The sequence below is a fragment of the Candoia aspera genome, chromosome 5 (assembly GCF_035149785.1).
Source record: "Candoia aspera isolate rCanAsp1 chromosome 5, rCanAsp1.hap2, whole genome shotgun sequence".
Taxonomy (NCBI): Eukaryota; Metazoa; Chordata; class Lepidosauria; order Squamata; family Boidae; genus Candoia; species Candoia aspera.
This window is the reverse complement of record NC_086157.1, coordinates 26,219,395-26,245,631: the sequence shown is the minus strand read 5'-3', so window position 1 is coordinate 26,245,631 and position 26,237 is coordinate 26,219,395. Positions and strand designations below refer to the sequence as shown.

General features: G+C 38.2%; 1 protein-coding gene across 4 annotated transcripts in view; it reads left to right on the top strand.

Moving 5' to 3' along the window:
* PCCA (propionyl-CoA carboxylase subunit alpha) overlaps positions 1–26,237 on the top strand; it is a 269,485-nt gene that overhangs the window by 141,145 nt on the left and 102,103 nt on the right. For all 4 annotated transcript variants that reach the window (XM_063304813.1, XM_063304816.1, XM_063304815.1 and 1 more), the window contains 2 exons: positions 2,868–2,970; positions 24,808–24,910. In XM_063304813.1, the coding sequence (XP_063160883.1) occupies positions 2,868–2,970; positions 24,808–24,910 (206 nt within the window). The remainder of the gene's footprint in view (positions 1–2,867; positions 2,971–24,807; positions 24,911–26,237) is intronic.

The window sequence follows — 26,237 nt, the reverse complement described above, 5'->3', positions numbered from 1 at the left end:
CTCATCATCATCATCCCGGCCATTAACCTGTACAGAACAAATCATGAGGCACATTCAACCATAGATCTATAGCTAGACTGGTGGTATTAAAATAAATAAAATCACATACAAGAAATTTTAGCTAAAAAGGAAGTTATTAATTAAAAAATAGTTAAGACTAACAGGTCGGAAAAATGTAAGAAGAAACATTGAAACAGGTGTCACCAAATAAAACAGTAAAATCAACTGAAAAGAGTTTAAACCTCTGACAAACTCAGCAAGAATATGAGACAAATTCTATCTAAAAACTAATAGAAGAAAATCAGTCTTAAACTGAATAGTGGGAATAAACCATATCTGGCTGACCCTGCTTGATCAGATTCAACTGCCTTATTTCATATGCACCCGCAAAGAACCTAATTAATGTGCATTGTCTCAGGATTAATATCAGAAAACAAGAATTGTATATATGTTTATAGTTGGTAAATCCGCTTATATTATTCAGAAGCAGAGTAATTAGAGTGCTGTATGGTTCTGTATAGAAATGACAGTAGAGGAGAACATGCTGAATGGCTTCAGCCTATCCTGAGTCACAGGGGCGTACTCATAATAGGTATGATGCGTTCTTATATCTTCCTTCCAACAGTGCTGAGGGGAAAGCATTACTTCAGGCTAGAGTGAAAGCCCTTCTAAGACTCAGAACATTTAATTGTATGAGGTACATAGCTGGTATACCTGTATGTACATACTTTATATTGTTTCCTCTCTCTCGTATTCTTTTGGATTTGGCCTTAAACAATAACTCAGATTTGAGATGTCTTTCTCACTCAGATTCAGGAAATAAAAATGCTGCGGAAGCGAATTCACTTGTCCACAAGGATGTATTTTGGGATGCAAAGAAATGCAAAGCAGCGTTTCTTGCAGTACTTCATATCAGTACTTCTATGTGATATATGAATCTAATAAATAAATTACAATAGGGAATAATTGCTGAAGTGATGAAAATCTTTGTCTGTTGGTGTATGGTATTACTTAGTTTGGATAAAATACATGTCCTGTTTCTAGTGAGTCTTAAAATAACTAAAAAGAGCAAAGAAATATTTTCAGAGTGAAGAATAACATAGGAACCTCAAAGAATACCTAATTATCACTCAGACCAGACTGTGTAGTTAAATAATTTTCAGAGGCCTTTTTCTGTAAGCTCCTACCTTCTGAAATAAGGTGAATGGTCACTTGGGTTAGGAATCTGTCAGGGACAGTGCCCACCTATGAAATATATTTCTATTTTCTAGGCTTTAAAATGTTAAGATCTAATTGCTTTTAGTTTTTCTTCTACCACCATCTCCTTGATCCAGTGTTGCTTTCAATCTTTATTATACTTTAATTGGAAAATATCCCTCTTATAACTCTTGGAATTATAGCATTGGAAGGGCCATTTAGGCATCAAGTCAAATTCTCTGTTCAGTGCAGGGTTCAAAAATGAAGCATTCTAGACAGTTGTCTGCTTGGTGTCCATCTGAACACATCCACTAGAACAGAGCCCAGTTCTCTTGAACTGATATTACTGTTAGGAAGTTATTTCTCCCCCTTCCCCCCCTCCAACTTTATAGTTTAAGTCTAATAGTCTGTGATCTGCAGTCTGGAAGGAAAGAGAGAACTCGTGTTGACTTTCTTCTGTGTGATATCTTTCCAGGTGTTACCATGTACCCTCTCAGTTACCTTTTCTTAAGCTAAACATACCCAGTTCCTTCAATCAATGTTCATAAGGCTCAGTTTTTAGTCTCCCAACAATTTTCATTGCCCATTTCTGAACCTGTTTTAATTTGAATTCTTCTTAAACCTAATCCTAACTCTTTTTAAACTGTGGTGCTCAGAAGTAGGCATAATATTCAAAGTGGGATCTGATCAAAGTAGAAAAGAATGGAATAATGGTTTCCAGTGGTTGGAAATTAAACTGTTGTTGATGCACAGCAAAAACTGTATGTGCCTTCTTTGCAGCCACATCATACAGCTAACTCCTATTTAGTTTTCAATCAACTGCTGTTATAATATCTTTTTCAAGTTCTATTACCATAGGATAAATTCCCGGTTTTATAAATAATCTGATTTCTTTTTTCCTAAGTGAAGAACTTTGCACTTTACAAATTTATTTTGTTACTTTCAGTCCATTTCTGCAACCTATCAACTTTGTTTTGAATTTTATTTTTCTCTCCTAAGGCATTAACTGTCCCATCCAATGTTATGGTTTTGATCTCTCTAGGGGAAACTACTAGATTTTGGTACATAGTGGTATATACACTCTGAAAAATAATTTCACAAGTAATGAATAATCATATGAGGAGCCCTGGAAAGACTATTCCCTAGTCCTTGGACACTTCCCTTAGCTCCTGCCAGATTATTGTCTAATCGACCTGGAATTTAAAAAAATAATAATAAATAAACCAGGTTCCAGCATGCTGCAAAAACCCACATCTAGCATTCCCTTTGTTCCTGAAAGTGCCATTGCATACCAGAGGCACTCCTAGAAAATAAAAGAGCAAATGGCTACAAGCAAGTCAGATATTTAGAAGTGTTTACCCTGCCCAGAGAAAGGACAAAGATAAACTGGAGTGGTGGTCACCATCTTGGGAAACTAGAGAGTTTAGTGAGGGGCCATCTTTCCTGTGCATTCTATTTAGTGGGTGCCTTATTAGAATCCACCTTGTTTTGCCATTTGGCAACCTCCTGGCAAGAATTTTGTGATAAATAACTGTGACATGCTCTAAAATTCCCTACATGCCCACTGACCCATACCACATGGCAATCCCTGTTCTAATTAAACAGAATTATGGAATATAGTTAAGATGGTGATACGTATAATACATTTGAAATTTGATTTTGAAATCTAGGGCACAGATTGAAAGACTCTGAACAAATGGAGCTACTAGTAATAGCAGCGTCTCTATACATGGCTGAACAACTTAGATCACAGAGATTTCTGGGAGCTCCCAGGTAAGAACATTTTGTTAATTAGTTAATGGTATATTACTACATAGAGAACTGTTGAGAATTGACAAGGTATTTTTTGTTCCCTTTAAACATTTTGCTTATGAATGTAGGTTCTTTTGCACATTATCTACTAAAAGTCATCTTGGCAATAAATTAACATGGATTATAGGTTCACAATGTAAAGCTTCAGATTGCCCCCAAAGTCTTGGGTGAAACTCTTTAAAAATGCAGGAGATGGGAAAAATTATTAAATTTCTGATTGATTGTAGGTAAAGGTAAAGGTTTCCCTTGACGTAAAGTCCAGTCGTGTCCGACTCTAGGGGGCGGTGCTCATCTCCGTTTCAAAGCCTTGGAGCCGGCGTTGTCCATAGGACACTTCCGGGTCATGTGGCCAGCATGACTCACGGAACGCCGTTACCTTCCCGCCGAAGCGGTACCAATTAATCTACTCACATTTGCATGTTTTCGAACTGCTTGGTGTGCAGAAGCTGGGACGAGCAACGGGAGCTCACCCCGCCGCGCGGTTTCGAACCGCCGACCTTCCAATCGACAGCTCAGCGGTTTAACCCGCAGCGCCACCGCGTCCCGCCGATTGATTGTAATTGATTGATTGATTGTAATCATTCTAATTAATGTGATGAAATGACTCTGTGTTGCTCAGGCAGCAATCTTCAGTTTCAAATAACATGCTGAAATTCAGAATTGTGGAAGCTGTAATAATTTATCAACATAGTATGTCTAAAGTTTTGGGTAAAGTCCTAATTTTCATACAAATCACCAAAGCAGTACAGGTTTGGTTACTAATTTTTTATTTTTATTTACTTTTTTTTAAATTCCACCTTTATTGTTTTGTGGATAAAAGGAGAAATGCATTCAGTTAAATGCCATTTTCCTGTAAATAGAAATATCTGTTCCATTGCTTTCATCCATATATTTAGGAATGTATGTTAAGTGTATTTAAGTTATAATTATGTGAGGTGAATCTGGATGAAATTAGTAGTTTATTTTATTTATTTATTAAATTTATATCACCACCCATCTCCCCCAATGGGGGACTCTGGGCGGTTTACAATAAATATACTTGATATGTTGCTGCCTAGACAAGGGCTGCATGAATTTTTTGTTTTCTGGTTCAGTACTATCAGTGTAAACCTACTTTCATAGCTTAGGTACAGTATATGTATGCTAGTTATAGCTGGACATTTCATTTTTGGGTGGTATAACTCATACTTGATCATTGAGATTGTTTTCATTAAGTTTTCTCCTTTTTATACAAAGGGTAGTCTTGTAGTCTTGTTAAGTAGATGTCTGCTCACACAATGGGAAATTCCCTTCTGCTCCTCCTCTCTGCATCCCCTGTGTCTGCCAAATCTGCCTTAATTGAAATATAGGATGATTTCTTAATTATTTTTAAGGGAATAAAGACTCTAAAATGTAAAGTATAGCTGCAGCATTGTTTTTAAAAATGCCACAATTTGACATAAAAATTCTCAAAATTTCATGGGTTTATTGTAGTAGTTCACATTCCAAATCTTTATTAGTTTTTGTTTTAAATGCATCTATTGAATGTCCTGTTGGCAAAAAAATTCCCACGAACCCTCAGTTGGCCATGTTAGCTAAGGATTTATGGGAATTGGAGTAGTACTATATTTGGAAGATTACATCTTGCCCATTCTTGACCTAGGAAACAGCTCTGTGTTAGGATATGTTTTGCGATGGAAAAATAGTGTGAACTATTAGCATATACTGAAACTCAGGTTTCTCTAAGATCATCAGATGTGCTTTCATGATTTTATCTTTTGGGAGTGATATTATTATATTCACTGGTTGACTCCTTTTTTAAGAATCTCCACAATCTGCGGAATTATGACCCTGTTCCAGAATGCATATGGGATCTTCTGACGTACTAGTTAATCCAGCTAAGTAGTTTAGAGTCCTTCTGCCAGGACCCTCTCCCTTCAACCTTGCTGTAAGAAAAAAATAAGATGCTTTGAATTTTCCTTTGACTTTGAAGGATATTTCACGCTCTTCAGGAGGAGGCTTTGTCTTCTGGCAATAGGCAGGGACTATAGTTTGGTCACTTCCCTATAAGGAAGGGGTCATCCTGCTAATCTGCATTATTGGCCCATTCTGTGGCAGGAATTTACCATTTTGTGCCAATTGTTTATTTATATTTTATATTAAGAGAGAGACCACGCATGAGCACAAGAAAAATACTTCTATTGGTCTTACTTCTCTTCTGAAGGTCTCCAATAATGTCTTTGTGGCTCTAGGGGTGCACCTCAGATAGCAACAAGCTAGACAGCATTTTAATTTGTTCATTATCCCATGCAGCAGAAACTAAGAGATAACTAGATGACTTGATAGTACCTTCATGGCATTGTAGTAAATGTTCAGAAAAGAGTTCCTTGTTCTGACTCAAATCATGGAACATCTGGGGTTTTACTCTAATCAACCATGGTTGGAGTCAGTCTGTTGTTTGACAGATACTTCAGGCTGAGAGAACTGGCCACTTAAATCCAGCTGGCAATGATGACAGTATGTTTAGCTTAGTTCCTTGGTATAACAATTCCATGTCAAGCTGTAGTGGATTAGTCCAGATTTTATTTCAGAGTCGTTCAGGGGATGCTTCTGCAGATCTAGGAATAGTACACCAACCCAGATTCTCTTCTCTAATGAAGTGTGACATTCTCTAGACTGGAGGATGTTGTTATCACAGATTTCAGCCCCTCTCACTAAGTAGAGGTAGGTAAGTAGTGCCTGTCTGGCTGGAGCTCAGAGCTATTTGGTTGGCTCTCCCTAGTTTCCAAGATCATGTCTTGAAATATGAAATATATTATACGTATAGCCCAAAATGATTTGAATAACCAGGAAGGAATGAACTAGGTTCCTCTGACAAAGGAACTATCAGTTGAACTGAGCACATCATCTAGAACTGATGAAGCTGAAATAGAAATAGAATAGATCATTCTTGTCACGGGGGGCTCGGAGTCCAAGTCAGAGGACGAGGAACAGCAGCTGGGTCCTGGGACAGCTTCGATGGGTGTGCGGGCAGCGAAGGGGGTGATGGACAAAGGTCCATCTGGGCAGGCAGACGAGGTGGGGCTGGCCAATGAGCAGCAGGGTCAGGTGTTGCTGCTCAGCAGGGATGAGGATGCGGGGTTGCCAACCCCTCCCAGCCTGAGGGCAAGGAGAGCGGAAAGGCGAGAGGAACAGCGAAGGCGGGAGAGGCTACAAGCGAGAAAGCAGCCCCGCCCTCCTAAATAAGCTCTGCCCGGTTCTGCCTCTCTGAAAAGGGAGCCGCAAGCCCAGACTGGTCGTTGGAGACAACTGTCTGCTTACTGGATGCCATGTGCCTTGGCTCTTGAGTGGAAACCTCGTGACTTGACTCTGGACCCTTGGACTCGCTTGAGTAATCTTGTTTGAATGCGAAACTCATTGAAGGCAAACTCACAGGACTTTGGGCGTGTTTCTGTAGAGGGTGTACATTTACCTCACAAGTTACCTCAGTAAAGTTTGCAACTGCCTCTCTGGTGTTCTGCGTGTGATTTCGTCTGAGACAAGACAATTCTCATGTGCCACTAAACGCAGTATGAAGACACCTGGCCAAATGTTCTTAGAAGACACGTCTTTGAGATGCAGCCTTTCTCTTATCCTCATCCCACTGTACCTAAATTAAATATAGCTATTCCAGTTATAAGTAGTGAATTCCATCTTATCTTACCACAAGTCTTGGAGTACAAGTGTTCTGTGACATTAAATTCATGGTCTTCATGATGGCATAGTTGGTGGCTGGCATCTGTTCAGTTCCTATTGGTTGTAGGCATTGCTGTAGGCATGCTCCCTTTGCTTTGATCACTGGTTATTACCATCCATTTTGTCTTGGGCTTCAAGAGAGACTGGAAACTTGGTTTCCATGGAGACATTGGCCTATGTAATGCCTGATCCATGCTGTCTAGTTCAGGCATTATGTGTGGGATCCTTATACATACTGATATATTGGTCTTCTAGAAGACTACTAGATGTGTTATTAACCATGTATTCAGTCATACAAAAGATTGGTAGACCTATTTGTAAAAAAGGGGCTGCTGCTCAGTTTGAACTGAAAAATATGTGTGTTACTGGTTCTGACCCAAATGAGTGCATTCCTTATTCTGCCAACAAAGGGTTTCATTTGCTTACAACTGCTGTTAATTACTTGAAGAGGTGGTAACATTTTGCATGCTCCAGCACCATTTTGCATATTACAGTACCAAGTATGTACCAAGTATTGTTGATTGTGGCCACTTGCTGCAAGGATGATCAGCATTTACTGATCTGGCATATTTAGGAGTTGGGGTGACATTGACAAGAGTTCTGCTAGTCCAAGTGAGAGGAACATCATTAAATCTCTGTTCAAAAATAGTCCAGCAGGCAGGTTGGTGGTATGGATGACAGGCTAGAATGAGGTGGGAGGGTGCACTTTCAGTGTGCCATGCAAGCTCTCCCAACTTCATCCTGCACCCCTGCTCTGTCCCCACCAACGTGGAGCTGAGCTGTTTTTGGCCACAGGTCTGCTGGTCTTCCAGAAGACCAGTAGACTATGTTCAGAAACAGCTCTAAAAAGATTCCTTGGAAGGCTGGGAGGAAAAGGCTGAACCAGTCCTTTATAAACCATGAGAGAAGCTTTGACACTGGGCTGGAGATTGTGACTATTAGAATGTTTCCATGTCCAGTCTGTTTAAAAGATGGGGTCTATCCCTGAACAACCTCAGGCATATAAATTTTTTGAAAGGATGTGTCCTTTTAAACTCACCAGTAATCTACAGCTTCCTCTCTTAGAATTAGCTCACTGATCTTGTGGGAATACCTTTTGAATCTACCTACAGTACCTACCTATGTATCTACATACCTACGTACCTACCTACCTAGAAAACTATTCTGATGATAGAAATTTCAGCAAGAAATTACTATCTTTAATTTGGGACCTATTGGATTATATAGTCCTGGTTTCTTGTCTGGGTTAGTATTGCTCATTTACATCCTAGTGTCTGAAAACAAAGTTTTCTAAAATTCAAGAAACAAATGGAAATTATTTCCTGTGTGTTCCTGTTGTCTTGTGGAGGCCATTCTATTCCATTTTCCCCTGAGCTCTGGAGTAATTAGAAATTGCCAATTATTGTTTGAAATAAACACCTAAGAAATACCTCATTCAGAGTAATCTCTTTTTACTGTCACATCTGGAATTTAGGAATAATAGATGTAATTTGTCCAGAAGTTAACCTGAAGCCTGTGGTACAGTTTCCATGTTACAGTATATCAACATGCCTGAATTTTATTTGAGAATGAAGCATTCTGTGGATCATGAACCTAATGTCAAGCCAGAAAAGAGTGAAACAAAAATCTTGTTATAAAGCTGCTTAGTTGGAGCCCATCCATTTCTGAAACAATCTCTTTCTTGTTGAGCTCTTTGTTGTTCAACTTCCCTGTAAATATGAACTTACTATTCTTGATTGACATAACTGCTCTTAGTTAGGTTGTGTTTGTTCCACATAGCAGAGCAGACAAGAGCTAATTTATTTTATTTATTATTCCAATTTCTAATTTCTATCCCCCCCATCCCCCCCCAAAAAGGGGGACTCTGGGTGATTCCAAACTAATATTTGGAGCACTATTATTCTGGTGATTAATTGGGAGTTAAACCATGCAGAAGATGAGAAGAGAGAAAAGACTCACAGAATTATAATGTTGGAAGGGAGTTTGCGTATCATTTAGTCCAATTCCCTGGCCAGTCAGGATCCACTAGATAATCTCTGATTGATGTCAATCCAGCCTTTATATGAACAACTGCAGTGAAGGAAAGCTCACCAATTCATGTGGTAGCCTGTTCCACTGGTTCACAGCTTGTACAGTTAGGAAGTTCCATCTAATGTCTGAACCTGCTTATAGTTTTAACCTATCTGTTCTGGTCCTCCCCACTGGAGTGTAGCCCACTCCCTCTTCTGAGTGACAGCCCTTCAAATATTTGAAGACTGCTATCATATCTTTCTCTGCATTTCTTCTGTAGGCTAAATTTCCCATATCCTTTAACTGTTTGGCTTGATTTCTACATTCCTCATTATCTTAGTAGGCCTCCTCTGAACTTGTTCCAATTTCTCACTGTCTTTTTTGAACAGTGGTGTCCAGAACTGGAACATAGTATTCCAAATGGAGTCTGACCAAGACAACATAGACTGGAACAATTACCTTCCATGATTTGGACTATCCTCTTATTAAAGTACTGCAAGTTAGCATTTCCATGCTATCTCATGTTTAACTTGTGACTTACAAGGATTCCCAGATTTCCTTCAGAAATATAAGATGTGCTATATAGGCACTATGTGTGTCCTTACTTCGAATTGTTTTCTGAGGCTCCTCATTTTCTTTGAATTGTTCTTCCCTCATCATACACCATGTTGGAAGGGGTAAAGGAGATGTTTTTTGCAGATGTATATTTTTATAAGATGGAACTTACAAAAGGTATATTGACCACAATAATACTGTTATATATACGACACGAAATCTGACAGTGTACCCCCCACCCCCACCCCCACGTCACTAGAGTATAGTCCTACCATGACTTTTCATTCTCCATTTTTTAGCTTGGATTTTTAAAACTTCCTTTCATTCAGACATTTTTCCCTTAAGGGCAGTGTCACAGATTTATTTCTTCAAGCTAATTATCTAAATGCTTGATATTAAAGAAATCTGGTTGATAGATGATATTCAGATAATAGGGCTACAGATTCCCATGGGAAGGAGTCATGAATAGTGAATGTGTTTAAGTGCTATAACTGTTTTACATAGACTTTACCCTATTTATTTAATACCTTGCTTTACTGTATAGTAGATACCACCCTTTGGTAAAGATCAGCTTTATGTTATGCAGTGAAACAAAAGTCTTGGAATTGTCACAATAAGAATACTGTTTTAAGTGGAAAACCTTTGGCTTAAGTGAATGTAGATTGTTTGAATACCTCCCAACTAAAAGTGATGTTCAACTCCTGTCTTTGGCTGGAGTCTTATTTTCATTAGTAGTTGGATGGGAGATTAGGAGAATAAATGCTCCAGGTGGGTCTATCTCATGGGTCTATCAGTGTAATGTTTATACTTCTAAATTCAATTACCTACAGCACTTCCTATGTGTTGCTTGTATTGGCTACTAATTGTATTTTCCTATTAATCTCTGTTAGTTTTGGCCTCTCATAACATGGAAAAATACACGGTATTACCGACAGTGGCACATATGGAAAATGCTGCCTCTGTAGTTAAAATGATACATTCCTTTAAAAAAAAAATCAAGCAGATTTTTTAAAAAAAATTGAGGATAGTAGGATGCCCTTCTTGCAACTTGGTGTCCTCTAGATGTGCTTGATTTTGATTATATTGGCTGGAAATTGTAGTTATTCTTGAAACTGTTACACTTTCAAATAAACTCTTAGTGAAAGATAATTTCTGTTTGTATCTAGTAAGACAAAAAGAATTAAAAGGATTATTTAAATCATGTCAGTTTTAGTAGAATAGAGAAACTATCCACAATCATGTGATACAATATTAATAAAATTAATGTCAAGCTCTGTGAGGCAGCAAGCTCAGAAAACAAGAACCACTTGGGTTTCTGAAAATGTCTTTACTATTATTAGGGTAATACAACAGATTCGTGAAAGCTCACTAAAGCAAAGTATTGTTCATTTAGACATAGTTATCCAATACAGTGGATAAGTGATATAGAAGACCAGGGACACATGTTGTCCTACGGCATCTTGGTATAAGTGCCTTGACAGCATAGGCTTAGCAATATATTAATAGTTTCTGGATTAGGTTTTATATTCACTAGCTAATGCTATGTCAAGATGAGACATGAAGCCCTGCCAGTTGGTTTTTTTGAAATTGAATATTTTTTTCTTTCTAGAGTTTTTCCCACAGGTGCAGGGTCTGCCTTTTTTTCTGGATCAACCAAATGTTGATCTATTGGCTATGACAGGAATTAACCAAACAGCTTGTCGCCCAAGCCTGACATTATGGGCTGAGAGAGAGTGACTGGCCCAAGTCACCCAGCCAGCTTTAATGCCTAAGGCAGGGCTAGAGCACACATTCTCCTGGTTTCTAGCCTAGAGCCTTAACCACGAAACACACACCCCTTTTTTTGAAATAGAAACGATGTTAAAAAAATATTTGGTATAGTTATCAGGTGACTTTGAACAGCATTACTGTGAGTGCTGGAGCACCTCAATGATGCCATGAGCTAAACCGTGAAGGGACACCCAAGACGGGAAGGTCATGACAGAGAGGTCAGACTAAACGTGATCCCTGGGGAAGGTAATGGCAACCCACCCCAGTATTCTTGCCATGAAAACTAAATGGATCAGTACAACCAGAGATATGTCGGTATACCATCGGAAGATGAGACCCCCAGGTCGGAAGATGGTCAAAATGCTACTGGGGAGGAACAGAGGATGAGTTCAACTAGCCCCAGACGTGATGACGCAGCTAGCTCAAAGCCGAAAGGACGGCTAGCGGCCGACGGTGCTGGTGGTGAACGGTGAATCCGATGTTCTAAGGATCAACACACCATTGAAACCTGGAATGTAAGATCTATGAGCCAGGGCAAATTGGATGTGGTTATTGGTGAGACGTCAAGATTAAAGATAGACATTTTGGGCGTCAGTGAACTGAAATGGACTGGAATGGGCCACTTCACATCAAATGACCACCAGATCTACTACTGTGGACAAGAGAACCACAGAAGAAATGGAGTAGCCTTCATAATTAATCGTAAAGTGGCTAAAGCAGTGCTTGGATACAATTCAAAAAACGATAGAATGATCTCAATTCGAATTCAGGGCAAGCCATCTAACATCACAGTGATCCAAATATACGCCCCAACCACAGATGCTGAAGAAGCTGAAGTAGAGCAGTTCTATGAGGATCTGCAGCACCTACTGGACGACACGCCTAAAAGAGATGTTATTTTCATCACGGGAGACTGGAATGCTAAGGTGGGCAGTCAAATGACACCTGGAATTATAGGTGAGCATGGCCTGGGAGAACAAAACGAAGCAGGACACAGGCTGATAGAATTTTGCCAAGACAACTCAATGTGCATAACAAACACCCTCTTCCAGCAACCTAAGAGACGGCTTTATACATGGACTTCACCAGATGGACAACACCGAAATCAGATTGACTACATCCTTTGCAGCCAAAGGTGGCGGACAGCTATACAGTCGGTAAAAACAAGACCTGGAGCTGACTGTAGTTCCAATCACAAACTTCTCCTTGTACAATTTAGGATCAGACTAAAGAGATTAGGGAAGACCCACAGATCAGCTAGATATGAGCTCACTAATATCCCTAAGGAATATGCAGTGAAGGTGAAGAATAGATTTAAGGGATTGGACTTAGTAGATAGGGTCCCAGAAGAACTATGGACAGAAGTCCGCAACATTGTTCAGGAGGCGGCAACAAAACAGATCCCAAAGAAAGAGAAAACCAAGAAAGCAAAATGGCTGTCTGCTGAGACACTAGAAGTAGCCCAAGAAAGAAGGCAAGCAAAAGGCAACAGTGATAGGGGGAGATATGCCCAATTAAATGCAAAATTCCAGAGGTTAGCCAGAAGAGAGAAGGAATTATTTTTAAACAAGCAATGCGCGGAAGTGCAAGAAGACAATAGAATAGGAAGGACAAGAGACCTCTTCCAGAAAATTAGAAACATCGGAGGTAAATTCCAGGCCAAAATGGGTATGATCAAAAACAAAGATGGCAAGGACCTAACAGAAGAAGAAGAGATCAAGAAAAGGTGGCAAGAATATTCAGAAGACCTGTATAGGAAGGATAACAATATTGGGGATAGCTTTGATGGTGTGGTCAGTGAGCTAGAGCCAGACATCGTGAAGAGTGAGGTTGAATGGGCCTTAAGAAGCATTGCTAATAACAAGGCAGCAGGAGACGATGGCATCCCAGCTGAACTGTTCAAAATCTTGCGAGATGATGCTGTCAAGGTAATGCATGCTATATGCGAGCAAATTTGGAAAACACAAGAATGGCCATCAGATTGGAAAAAATCAACTTCTATCCCCATACCAAAAAAGGGAAACACTAAAGAATGTTCAAACTATCGAACAGTGGCACTCATTTCACATGCCAGTACGGTAATGCTCAAGATCCTGCAAGGTAGACTTCAGCAATTCATGGAGCGAGAATTGCCAGATGTACAAGCTGGGTTTAGAAAAGGCAGAGGAACTCGGGACCAAATTGCCAATATCCGATGGATAATGGAAAAGGCCAGGGAGTTTCAGAAAAAGATCTATTTCTGTTTTATTGACTATTCTAAAGCCTTTGACTGTGTGGACCATAACAAATTGTGGCAAGTTCTTAGTGGTATGGGGATACCAAGTCATCTTGTCTGCCTCCTGAGGAATCTGTATAACGACCAAGTAGCAACAGTAAGAACAGAGCACGGAACAACGGACTGGTTTAAGATTGGGAAAGGAGTACGGCAGGGCTGTATACTCTCACCCTACCTATTCAACTTGTACGCAGAACACATCATGCGACATGCTGGGCTTGAGGAATCCAAGGCTGGAGTTAAAATCGCTGGAAGAAACATTAACAATCTCAGATATGCAGATGATACCACTTTGATGGCTGAAAGTGAAGAGGAACTGAGGAGCCTTATGATGAAGGCGAAAGAAGAAAGTGCAAAAGCTGGCTTGCAGCTAAACCTCAAAAAAACCAAGATTATGGCAACCAGCTGGATTGATAACTGGCAAATAGAGGGAGAAAATGTAGAAGCAGTGAAAGACTTTGTATTTCTAGGTGCAAAGATTACTGCAGATGCTGACTGCAGTCAGGAAATCAGAAGACGCTTAATCCTTGGGAGAAGAGCAATGACCAATCTCGATAAAATAGTTAAGAGCAGAGACATCACACTGACAACAAAGGTCCGCATAGTTAAAGCAATGGTGTTCCCCGTAGTAACATATGGCTGTGAGAGCTGGACCATAAGGAAGGCTGAGCGAAGGAAGATCGATGCTTTTGAACTGTGGTGTTGGAGGAAAATTCTGAGAGTGCCTTGGACTGCAAGAAGATCAAACCAGTCCATCCTCCAAGAAATAAAGCCAGACTGCTCACTTGAGGGAACGATATTAAAGGCCAAACTGAAATACTTTGGCCACACAATGAGAAGACAGGACACCCTGGAGAAGATGCTGATGCTAGGGAGAGTGAAGGGCAAAAGGAAGAGGGGCCGACCAAGGGCAAGGTGGATGGATGATATTCTAGAGGTGACGGACTTGTCCCTGGGGGAGCTGGGGGTGTTGACGACCGACAGGAAGCTCTGGCATGGGCTGGTCCATGAAGTCACGAAGAGTCGGAAGCGACTGAACGAATAAACAACAAAATACACTATTACAGTTAATAGAGATCAAATCTGGATTGTAACCTTCATTCCATCAAACCACATAAAAAGAGTCCTGTATAGATTTAATTGGTATATTTCTGCTCACGTTTTCACTAATTGACCATTCTTGTGTGTGGAGATTTATCTCCATTTATCTCAATGCCTGTTGAAAACACTAACTACAATTCATATTATTAGTTTTCCATGTTCCTGGCTCTTTGTAGTCAAAGAGGTTAATTTTGAACAACTGCTTCTGTTGTTGCTTGCTAAAAGTTGTGAATAAACAAGGTGTCAAGTATCTGTTTACAGGAAACACCTAGAATTCTGACTGATAATTTATCTAAGAAACGTGTGAAATTAATAATAGAAACATGACACTAAAAATGGCAGGGATAGTTGCTGACAGTATTGAGTTCTTGAATATAAAAATGAAAGAGATCTTGATTATCTAATTTTATGGAGGAACTAGTTATCCCAGAATAATCTATCATCTAAATGAGCCATTTTCTGGTAGCTATAGCTACAACTATACATGTGCTATTATTAGGGCATGCAGTTGTCTGCATGTAAAATCTGGAGCTGTAGCTATGTACTGTATACACACCATATCACATGCATGCATGCATGCATACATACACATATACATGTACACACAATTTCAGATACAGAATATGATTGCATCATTTCCCACAATTTTCTGGAGATGTTTGGTTTAGTCAAGAATATGAATCATATGTAATGAACTTTTGGTCAGAACAGTGGATCTCATGATTTAAAGTGCATTTGAAACTTTCAAAAGCAGTTTGCCATGAGAGAAAAGGGAAAAGGGTTGGAAGAAAAAGAAGTCCAAAGGGTTCTTCTGCTTGTGGAGCTAGTTGGATGGTATTTTGATTCCTGATTGTTAGGAAAGTGAGTGTGTATGTCCATGTACATATTTGTGAGTGAGGAGATTTGATTTGAAGATGAACCTTCTCTTTGATTCTTCTGCTGCAAAAGCTGGTTAGGACCAAATGGCATAATTATTGTTAGAATACTCCTCTGTTCCCTGTGATGATTCCAAAAGCCGTTGCACAGTTCACTGGTATTATTGTAGTTCTTTGGCTGCAGGATATTTGGCAGCTGTTGCACCCCACTGGCAAATCCTATTCATACTTCTCTTCTATTCACCAGTGCTGTTGGAGAATTGATTTCTCCCTCCTCTGCTCTAACCTTTCCCAATTCATTTTGGATTGTTCAGTGTGAAACATTTTAATTTCATATCATAAAGCCATTCAGCTTTCAGCCTTTTTCCTTTTTGTCTTTTTAACTTGTCACTGGGGTAACAGTATAGCATGCTTCCTGTAGGCAATCAAGTTTATATTTTGCATGCTTAATGTTGCATTAAATGCTTGCATTTTTGTTTAACCTTCTTAAATAATCTAAGCTCAATCTCATGAAGAGCTAATGCGATGCCTCTTCCAAAACTCTCTTAAAATGTCAGAGATGACTGGTAAAATCTGAATATCAAGAATGTCTTCTCTATAAGTAATGACCTCCCCCAACAGCTAGGCAGAAATGTAGTATTATACCACATATTCATTCATATAACCTGTAATGCACATTTCCTTTGTAGTATTTATAGTTCGAAATAAAAATGGTTACACATCACTACATTAAGGATGGATGTTAAAGAGACTTAAATACAAACTTATGATATTTATGAAAAGTAGGTTTTGTGATCCTGCTATGAAACGATTGACTTCTTTCTCCTTCCCACATTTGCTCCCAGTTTTCCTATTTTCCATTTCCTACATGGATTTATGAAAATGCTCTTTTCTATTTTGATGCTTCAAAGTGTAAAATTAAATCAGTTTTTATATCTCATACACAAAAGTTGCAATGTCCATTATGATTGGAAGTGCAAACAAATAAAAACACTGGAGACTAAATAAATAGTGTTTTTTTGCTGCTAGATAATAAAACTGATACTGTTATTTTGTAAGGCTGTTACATCTTTAGGTCTTTTGGAAAGTGTGTCTTTCTCAAAAAATCATATAGGTAAGATTGTTATATTTGTTTGTTATGGTTGCTCACATCCCAATATTAATTTTTTTTTCCTGGTCTTTCAGTTAGTATTAGTTTATAAAAGCAATTTCTTGGGCTAATTTTATAAGCTGTTTTTCTAGTGTCCTTGTTTAAATTAGAGGGAAAGCTACTTTGTTATCATGTCTGCCAAAAAATGGTTCGGCAAGGTTTGTGACAGAATTTAGCCAAAAAAGTCTAACATATGTAGCAGTTAATTTACTGGTAGTTCCACCCTCATGACAGTGCCTTCTGACAGCGTATTACATTTTTATCTAACCTGTTCTTACAGAAAAACAATTGATTTGCAATATGATATCTAAGCTAGAAGTAAACTTTTAAATGAAGCTTATGTCCATAACAATCAACCATATTAATCAAAGAAATATACGACTGAACTCAAACAATCCCAATGCGTTATCAGATTGCTGGGAGCCTCCATAAATTTAAATTATGATTGTTTTTGTTTTTATCATTACTACAGCTTTAAACATATAATTTTATAAGAAGCTGTTAATCACCACGACTCTGTGTATGTGTGTGTTTTCTGCATAAATGGACACACAAGTCCTCAGCTTTATTAGATGTGAGCTCTTGGATCTGTTTTCATTTCATTAGTGATTGTTTGCATTTTTTCTCTCCCTCTTTCACACATAACCCAGTCACATTCATATGATACACATGTGGTTTGCACTCATGCTGCTTTTCAGCTTGCTTAGAATTTTGTTAGTAACAGGCACTTACGTATATTGGAAAAAGATACATTACATATATTGTGCCAAGAGGCACAAGAGAAGTGAAGAGATGGAGAGCAGCTTGACAAAATGATGAGTTGTTAACAAATATTTGCATTGTTGGAGCCAGCTCTTCCTTGCTGTTGTTCAGTCATCATGTATCTTTAAAGTTATTTCAAAAACCTCCTTTTTAATGAATGTCTACCTACTGATATTTAGAAAACCTTTTAAAGAGAAATGTAGACTGCTGCCAAGGAATCAGATCCTCCTCGTTAAGATAGTTGGTGCAGATAGCAAGTTTATTTAAAATGTCCTCAGCATTAATATCTCAATATCAATCAATTTCTGACACTTTTCTTTTATCTTTGTTGATTACCTTTTTTTCAAACTAATCTTTTTTTTATTGTCAGCTAAACCTTTCTTTTTATACTTCTTGTCCAATGATGAAGGCTGAGTAAGTCCCAGTGTTACAAAAAAATGTAGTAATTTTAAAATCGGTTAAAATCAACTTTTAAGTATATGGGTAAATGCTTAGAAATTATTTGAAAAATAGCAATCTGCTCCTGAACTTGGAGTTATTCATATCAGTTTGAATGAATCAAATTGTATCAATCTCATGCTGAGAAATCATTTAAAAATGTTTAACTCTTCCCCACCTCAAAAATGCAACGTACACTTAACAGGTGCCAAATTCTAGTAATTCCAGCAATTACTCTTTTATGGGCTATTTACTAATTGTAGATTAACCTTTGCTTTCTCTGAAAAACAGGAGTGGCACTTTCCCTCTTTATTTCATATTAATGTTATCTCACATACTTCATCAATGTTTGCTTTATAGAAGTTTTATTTAATTACCTTTTGTCTTTAGCAGCAGTACATCACATCTATGAGGAATGCACAATTGTATAATAAATATTGCCATAGAATAAATTACAAAAAGCTCTGGAGCGTAAGTAGGGACACTGAAACAGCTTTATAAACAAATTCCGAATGTTCCCTATTATACCTAGTTCTTCCTTATTTTGAAGTTGATAGAAACATTGGACTTCTTTAGGAATAAACTATTCCACGGTTACTTAAGTTTTCATTAAACAACTCCAAATGAAGTAAATTTCTCTTCTGACAGGAATCAAAATCCAATTCTTAGATACTCAGTTGTAAGTGTTGGCAAATTCTGGCCCCAAGGATATCTTATAATGGACCAGGATAGGTTGCAGTCTAGGCAAGAGATAAAGCCAATCCCACAAGTCATGTGCATGGCCAGGTGAGGAACTGACTGAGTGACAGACTGCTGGAGAGGGCTCTGAGAAAGACTTTGAAGCTAAAGAGGAGGTATTTCACAGTGTTAGTAAGGATCTATTTGTAACTTCCATTTTGTGATTTGAATTACTGTTGATTGTCCATCTGAACCATGATCTAGTTATATAGGCAATGCTTAGAATGCTGGCATAATTTAGCTTGCTGGCATTTCAAACCACAATACGTGCTTGATGGCAGCCTACAGACACTTCAATAGCCATTGTTATCATTTCAGAAACCTTCAGATTCTCTTTGCTATTGTTCTAATAACCCCATGCTTCATTTTGTTTTAACTTGAAAATGGCTAGTATCTAAGTAAGCATGTTTGTGTGGGCATTTGTTGGAGGAGCACATATGTGTCTTCATATAATTGTATACTAGAAAGGAAAAATGAACAGAAAATTAGTTTTGGAAAAATAGAAAAGTTTTGTTTTTAATCTTTTTACAATGTTTTGAACTGCTATGCTTGAAAACAGTAGAAGCATGTGAATAGGAAAGCATTTTTCCTTTGTTTGGCAATCAGCTTCTGTTTAAAATTCTTTTCATCTTTCTATCAAAAATTCTGTATTCTTTATAGCTGAAGGCACTCTGAAAGATGTTTCTGTATTTGAACTTTTAAACAAATAATGCTGAAATTGTTTTGTTTTTTCTGCCATAAAATGGATGGTATGTGAACTGTTAAAAATGTATTTGCCTTTTTTCCTCCTGCCCTTCCCTTTAAAAGAAAACCACAATTTTTACGCTAGATCTAAAGTTTCATTAAAATTGCTTATGCCCTGTCCCAGGCATTTTAAGTGGGCCATCTGTCTAAACATCTCTCTATTTTTTTTTTCTGATCATTTCCTCAACTTATTCATGAGCCATGGGAGGGCCTCTTTGTAGTCTCCATGTAGCTGGTTCAGTCTACCCCCACCGAATACATTGATGTGCTTGCATAACATTTCTTTTCACAGTCCTGGAAATTCTCTGAACTTGATTCAGATGAATGGCCCACTTTCTGAAGAGTTTTTTTAATTTACCCCTCCCCCCCTTTCTGTTGTAAAGATTGGTATTTAGAAATTGTCCTCAGTGGCTAAGGAATATAGCACATTATTCTGGATCGTTTACAGGCCTCCAACTGTGAAAGTTACGATGAAGGATTTCTTAATTATTCTTTGACCATTAATATTCTTTAAAGTCAATATATCATTTTTATTCAGCTGCTGAAATAGGTGATTGTGCAGCAGGAAAAAAACAGCTTCTCAGTTTAAGGGAGTGTCACATAGAATTGTTTTGCAGTGCTGGGGTTCACTTTATTTTTGCCTGAGAATTAAAAAAAACACGTTAATGTAGATTTCTTTTGTTTTAGTTGTTAACTGATACTTCAAAATGTAATGAAATGTACTTGTTCTTATATCTTTTGATATCAATTTAGTCCAGTTGCAGATATGGATGGGAAAATCCCCCTTTTTTTTTCCTGCAAACCAAATAATTCAGTTCATATATGGGGGTTGATTGGGGACCATCAAAGCTTAAATAGAATAGATACTTACCTCAACAATGAATGAAAGTTTGCATTGTTTAGACTGTTATACAGTTTAGCAATAATGTGGGGTTTTGTATTACTGCATTATATTTATTGTTCGGTAATGTGTTTTTTTAGTATCTATATGATGCTTAGAGTCCATTTGCATTGAGACAATAGATAAACCCAATAAATAAAGTCAAATTTTTACATGTAAAAACACTGATGCTTTGTACCTAAACAATTTGGTGAGGAGGTAAAAATGGAAGAAATGGAATATTGTAATTGTGTGTGTGTGTATTACAAACTATGTATATAATATTTCTCTCTCTTTCCCTTGACAATTTGTATTAGTAACCTGGTCATTTTATACCAAAAGTTGGGTCTAATCTAGGCTTGTTCCCCACTTCTGTATTTTTTAAAGGCAGAGATGTGATGATAATTGTAGTTCAACTCTTTTGGAGACCACTGGCTTGGGGAATGCTGGGATCCTATTGTTATACCTTGAGCTCATTCTTGAGGTCTTCCATTTTGAGCTGATATTGTAGTTCTGTATGGGTGTACATAAGTTACATGTTGAGTATGATTGTATCAGATAATATTTTACTTTGTTTTCCTGACAAATTCTAGTGGTAGCTTAGTCCAAAATTATGTTAGTTGACTTGAAGTTTTTTCTTCCCTGGACAGGAAGGGAGTTCTCTTACTGGGGACTCTGTATGCAGAACATTCTTTTTCAGGTTACCACAGATGGTTGCTATTCAAATTTTAGTTACTGGGCAGGTTACCAAAGACAAGGCAATCCATCGGATATTACAACTGTATTGCCTTATATCTCAGTCCTAGCACCTTGAACTTGGCTCACTGGTATACAAAAGCATATCCGCTTAATCTCTATGGGCTACAGCCACTCCCACAATGTATCCAAGACAGGTACAGCTGGATCAGATAAACCATACTCTTCTGATCTATTCATAATTTGTCAACCTATCATCCACATTAAGTTTTAAGAATATAAAACTTGATTTTATAGACCTTCTGTTTTCAGCTTTATGCCAGCAAAAAGCAACCATAGCTGCTGTGTTAATGGCAGGGAGAGCGTATGGAGAGAGAACTGAGCTATTTAGTTGATCAATTTAGTTTTTACTGTAGAAGGCATTGCCAATTGCCCTTTCCAGCCCTTTCCAGTGTGAGGCTTCTCTGCACTGCACACAGGCATTTAAAGATGCCGATCTCTTGATAAGTTTATTGCAAGAATTAATGAAATCATTACAAAATCATTGCAGTGACTGCTTTGTATCATATGCATGCCCTTTTTATAGTTAAATCAAAGTTCCCAACAAGGTACTGTGCTGGAAGCTTATCTGAATGGGAAGAACAATTTCTACCTGTCCCTTGTTATGGTAATGGACTGATCTGGTTTCAGGCTGTTTTCTTCTGACCTTGCTGGACTTAGTTCTCACATCTGCTTTGCAAGCATAATCAGAGAGCTCCCAGCTATGCTTGCTTAGTTTAGTTTTTCTTTTTCTTTTGTTTTGTTTCCCTTTTCCCTTTATTTTTTTATATGTGCCTTGTAGACCTAAGAAAATTGCAAGGCAGGAGGGAAACAGTACCCAGGATTGTCTCTGTAAATATCTGAAGATCTCTCTGATGGCTGGGACCACAAGAGTGCCAGGCCATTTGTAGGCCATAGAGTTGTCCCCGTGTATCCACATTTTCCCTTGAGCCATCAGAAGAGTAGCAACAGAAGTGCAGTTACAAACCATGTACCTCCTGGAACCATGAATGGGTCCATTTCTGCTCCTTCTGGGAGCTAGGAAGTCTGGACAATTGAGCAGACAGAAGCTGAGAGCAATGGGTACCCCATTCCACCATAACTTGCTGATGGGACTTTTAGCAATTGAAGTGCTAATGTGGCTCTGCCAGATAATCCTTGCTGATTCATTGTCTCCAATTGTCTGAACCCTTCATTGTGTCTATGAGTCCTCTTCATCCTGACCCTAAATTCCCCGGTCCAGTGCTTTAAGCACCTTGATCTTAGAGGCCATAAAAGGTCTTTCCCCTTAACAAATACTCTGAAAAGCCACTTGAACAGTGTGTGCCCCAGGAAGAGACTCCAATCTTCCTTGACCACCTCTTTCTCTTCTCTGAGATGATACCAATGGGGGAAGAGGTTCCATAGGCACCAGAAATGCCACAGAAATAAGGCCACTCTAGTGGGAATCTGACCTTCCATTCTGATAAGGAAGAGAACTTTCTGCAGATGGAGAAGTGTATTAGACATAGCTTGCTTCAAAATTCTGACTTCCTCATTCTAAGTAGGAAAGTTTGCAAGATGCTGGGGAGCAAGGGATATAAACCCAGACAAACTGGTTGGGCAGAAGTAAATAAGCCAGGTTAGATAGTGTTCAGTTTTCTGCTAGAATGAAGGCTCAGGCTATTGCAACCAGGATACAGCTTTGGCTAAAAAAACTGGAATATGGACTCTAAATCCAAACCCACCCTAACTACAGGAACCTTTATAGGAAAGAAACTGTTTGGAGAACATGGCAGAATTTTCTAGAGGAAACAAAATATAAGAAAAAGATCTTGACAATAACAGTGTTTATGAATTGTCTCCCAAAATCTAACTGGCCCTATGGTTTTGTAAGTCCCACTTATTTGCAATCACTCTCCTTTCTCTCTTCCCTTTGATCATGTCCTCAAGCTCCTCCACTTGCTTTGAAACACATGACTGTTGGGCATCTTGAAGGAGCTTGTGCAGCTCTGGTAAGGGGGGCGGGATAGAATTTATTTAGAAAAACATGCATTCAACACTTGCCCTAATTTTTCCATAGGTTCAATTAAACCAACAGTTTAGAATCTTTTATTAAGTCATGAGCACACAGACGTCCAAGCATAACTAAGCTTTATTGAAATAGAGCATTCATTGCCTGCACTTTCACTCTTGCACTCATTTGTCTATTACTCACCTGACTCTTGCAACTAAAGTGGACCAAACATCTCTAGTACAAGAACATTGGGTTTTCTCAATCTGGACAAGAGGGGCTCCCCTGGGATTTTTTGACTCAGGTTTTTCATAATTTGCTAATCCTTGAAATAAATTGCTTTGCACAATGCTGATTGTTTAAGTGTTTATTTCTCCTGCCAGTACCTTCATTCTTTTGGAGTCTGCTTCTTGTCCCCCTTTCATCTTGATGTGCAGATATCTGATAAAATGTGGGTGTATCTTTCTCACTTTCAGATAATGGCATATTGGGCTGTCTTCTCTTATATTGATGCTGGCTCTAATTTCTTTTCAGAGAGGAAAACTACTATTACTATTGCTACTTTTTCTTGATCTTCTGTGACTTTGTTTTAGCAGATATTGAGGAAACCTCCCTCCCGAATTTCCTTGAGCAATATATTGATCTATCTAGTTCAAGGTTCTACAGTTCTAACTGACAGTGGCCTTCCACAATATAATCTAGCCTTCTTACCTAATACATTTTTTAAACTAAAGATAACAAGGAATTGAACCTCTGATATGTCACGAATCTACTGTACTGAATGATTAACCTTATACAATAAATTCAATATAATTTGATTTTAGACAGAGCACTCAGTCTTTTTAATCTATGAATTTGTTGTTACAATTTAAGATTGATAAACAAATTGTTTTATATACAAATTACAGTTTTAATTCACATAGATCAAGAATTCAGTTTCATTATTAATATTTGCTTTTTGTCTACGTTTCTGTGAGATAGTTGTCAGGAAGTTTATTGATGACATATTCTTCCTAAATGTGAACTGGGATTAAGTTCACTAGGCTTCCTTTTCTATAAATGTAATTAAGAAAAATAGCATAGTGTAGGATTATTTGTAGTATTTGTAGAGAACAGGAAGAAGATAGGCTTCTAGTGTAATGAAGTCACTAAACATATGTTGAGTTATAACAAGGGCATACAATCACAGAAGAAGAACTCAAGGAGAAAAGTAGGCCAATTATGATAATGAACAGGTAGTCAAATGAAAAGGATGGAAGAGAGCATAGGGTAACAATGTGAAATTATGATTAGCATGGTAAGCAGCTGGCATAGCCTAAAAATTGTCAGATGTCTGGAACATCACAGCAGAATGTAGTTTAAGGACAGTATGAAAGGACAAACTCCATTGTATAATTGTACAGGTAGTTATTGAAAGATATAAAGTTTGCTTTGGGAGACTAGTAATTCCCTAAAATTTTTATTTTAGAAATCTTATATATTACTGATTTGTGTATTGGTCTGCAGCTCATTTATTTGCTGCTTGTTCTTTGAAGTAGTTCTTTCCAGAAATATATTCAAATAGCGCACTTTGTTTCATTTTCAAGACCAGATGAATTTACAGTAAGGAAGATTGGAAAGAACTCAGCTCACTTAAGTTTTAAGATAAATCCTCAGTAGGAAAACAGTAAATATTTTTTGACACTGCTTATTTACAGAGTATCCCTAAGTCTCAGAGGAGAATTAGAATGTAGATACATCTGCCCAGAAACTACCATTATGTTATATCAAGCTAAAGTGCTTAGGATCTCCCAAGAGATGAGCTACAATAGCTATTTCCCCTCTATATTTTCAATACTCCTTCATAAGGACATAACTTATTTCATAACTCCTTCATAAACCTGTAAGGCTGAAGTCTGTAAAATACTTGACACCTCCCCACAAACTAGCATGAGTTGGGTGGAGTTTGAAGAAGCAGATCCATCATTTTACTCTTTACAATTAGAAGCACTCTCTTAGCCAGCCTAATGAAACTAAATTGAAGCTATTTAAAATATTTGTTGTCTTGTTTTGTTTTAGGATTTCCATTGCTCAGCCTAATGCAAACAATTGGGAATTACATGTCCAGCTTGGAGACACAACTCATTCAGTTGTAGCTTCATGTCAAGGATCCACTTTCTTTGTAAGTACTCTCATAGTTGTAATTTTTTTTAATCTGTTCAATCGTGTCCAAATCTCAAAGACTGCCTGGACAAGTCCCTGCAGTTTTGTAATAAATAGTATTTATAATTTATAAATACTTTATAATTGTATGGTATGTTTGATTATGGTTCCAAAATTTAGACTGAAGAATGAAAGCATCTGAATAGTTTCCAGAGAGGGATACTTCTGTTGGTCTGCTTCTGGGAAATCAGCTACAAATCTTGTTGCACGTTAAAGTCTATTAAGTGTATTTTGGGTTAAGATTTGGGGGACTAGATCAGTTTCATCTAAAGCATGTAATGTAATCATCAAAGGCTCATATCAAAATAATGTATTAGATTTTAGGTGTTACAAGTCCATTTTGTTCATGATGCCTGTACAGGACTTCAGCTTCAAATAGAAAAAGGTGTGTCAGAATGTGCATGGGTTCACATGTAGCACCTCTTGACAACTGCTTCCCAAAAGTACTTTTATTTTGAAATTGCACTTCAGTTGCAGAGGACAGCCATGTCATTCTGGGAAAAGATGCAACTGCTTTAAGGAGTTGCCACGAGTTCCATGTACAGTCAGGACCAGAAATATTGGAACAAGGATAACAGTTTTGGCATTTGGCCTCTGTATACCACCACATTGAAGTTGAAAGGAAACACACCCAGATGGGAGCAAAGTCAGGACTTTCAGCTGTCATTCAAGAGGTTTGAAAAAAGTGGGGCACTTACCATTCAGGAAGTACAGCCAGTTGCATACACACACCCCATCATTGGTGTCTCATAAGTAATGGAACAAACCAACATCATTACAAACATAAGGATCACCTTTAATACCTATATGAAAATCCTTTGCAGTCAATGACTGCCTGAAGTCTGGAACCCATGGACATGACCAAATGCTGAGTTTCCTCCCTCGAGATGCTTTGCCAGGCCTTTACTGTAGCTGCCTGCAGCTGCTACCTGTTTGTGGGTCTTTCTGCCTTCAGTCTTGTCTTCAGTAAGTGAACAGCATGCTCTATTGGGTTGAGATCAGGTGACTGACTTGGCCATTGAAGAACATCCCACTTGTTTGCCTTGAGAAATTTTTGGGTAGCTTTTGCTGTATGTTTTGGGTCATTATTCATCTGCAATATGAAGCGGCATCCTATCATTTTTGGCAGCATGTGACTGAATCTGAGCAGAAAGTATAGCCCTACACTCTTCAGAATTCAAGAAACCATCGCTGGACCCTACTGTATTGGATAATTTTCATCCAGTCTCCCACCTCCCCTTTTTGGAAAAGGTGGTCAAGAAAGTAGTGGTGCTGCAGCTCCAGAG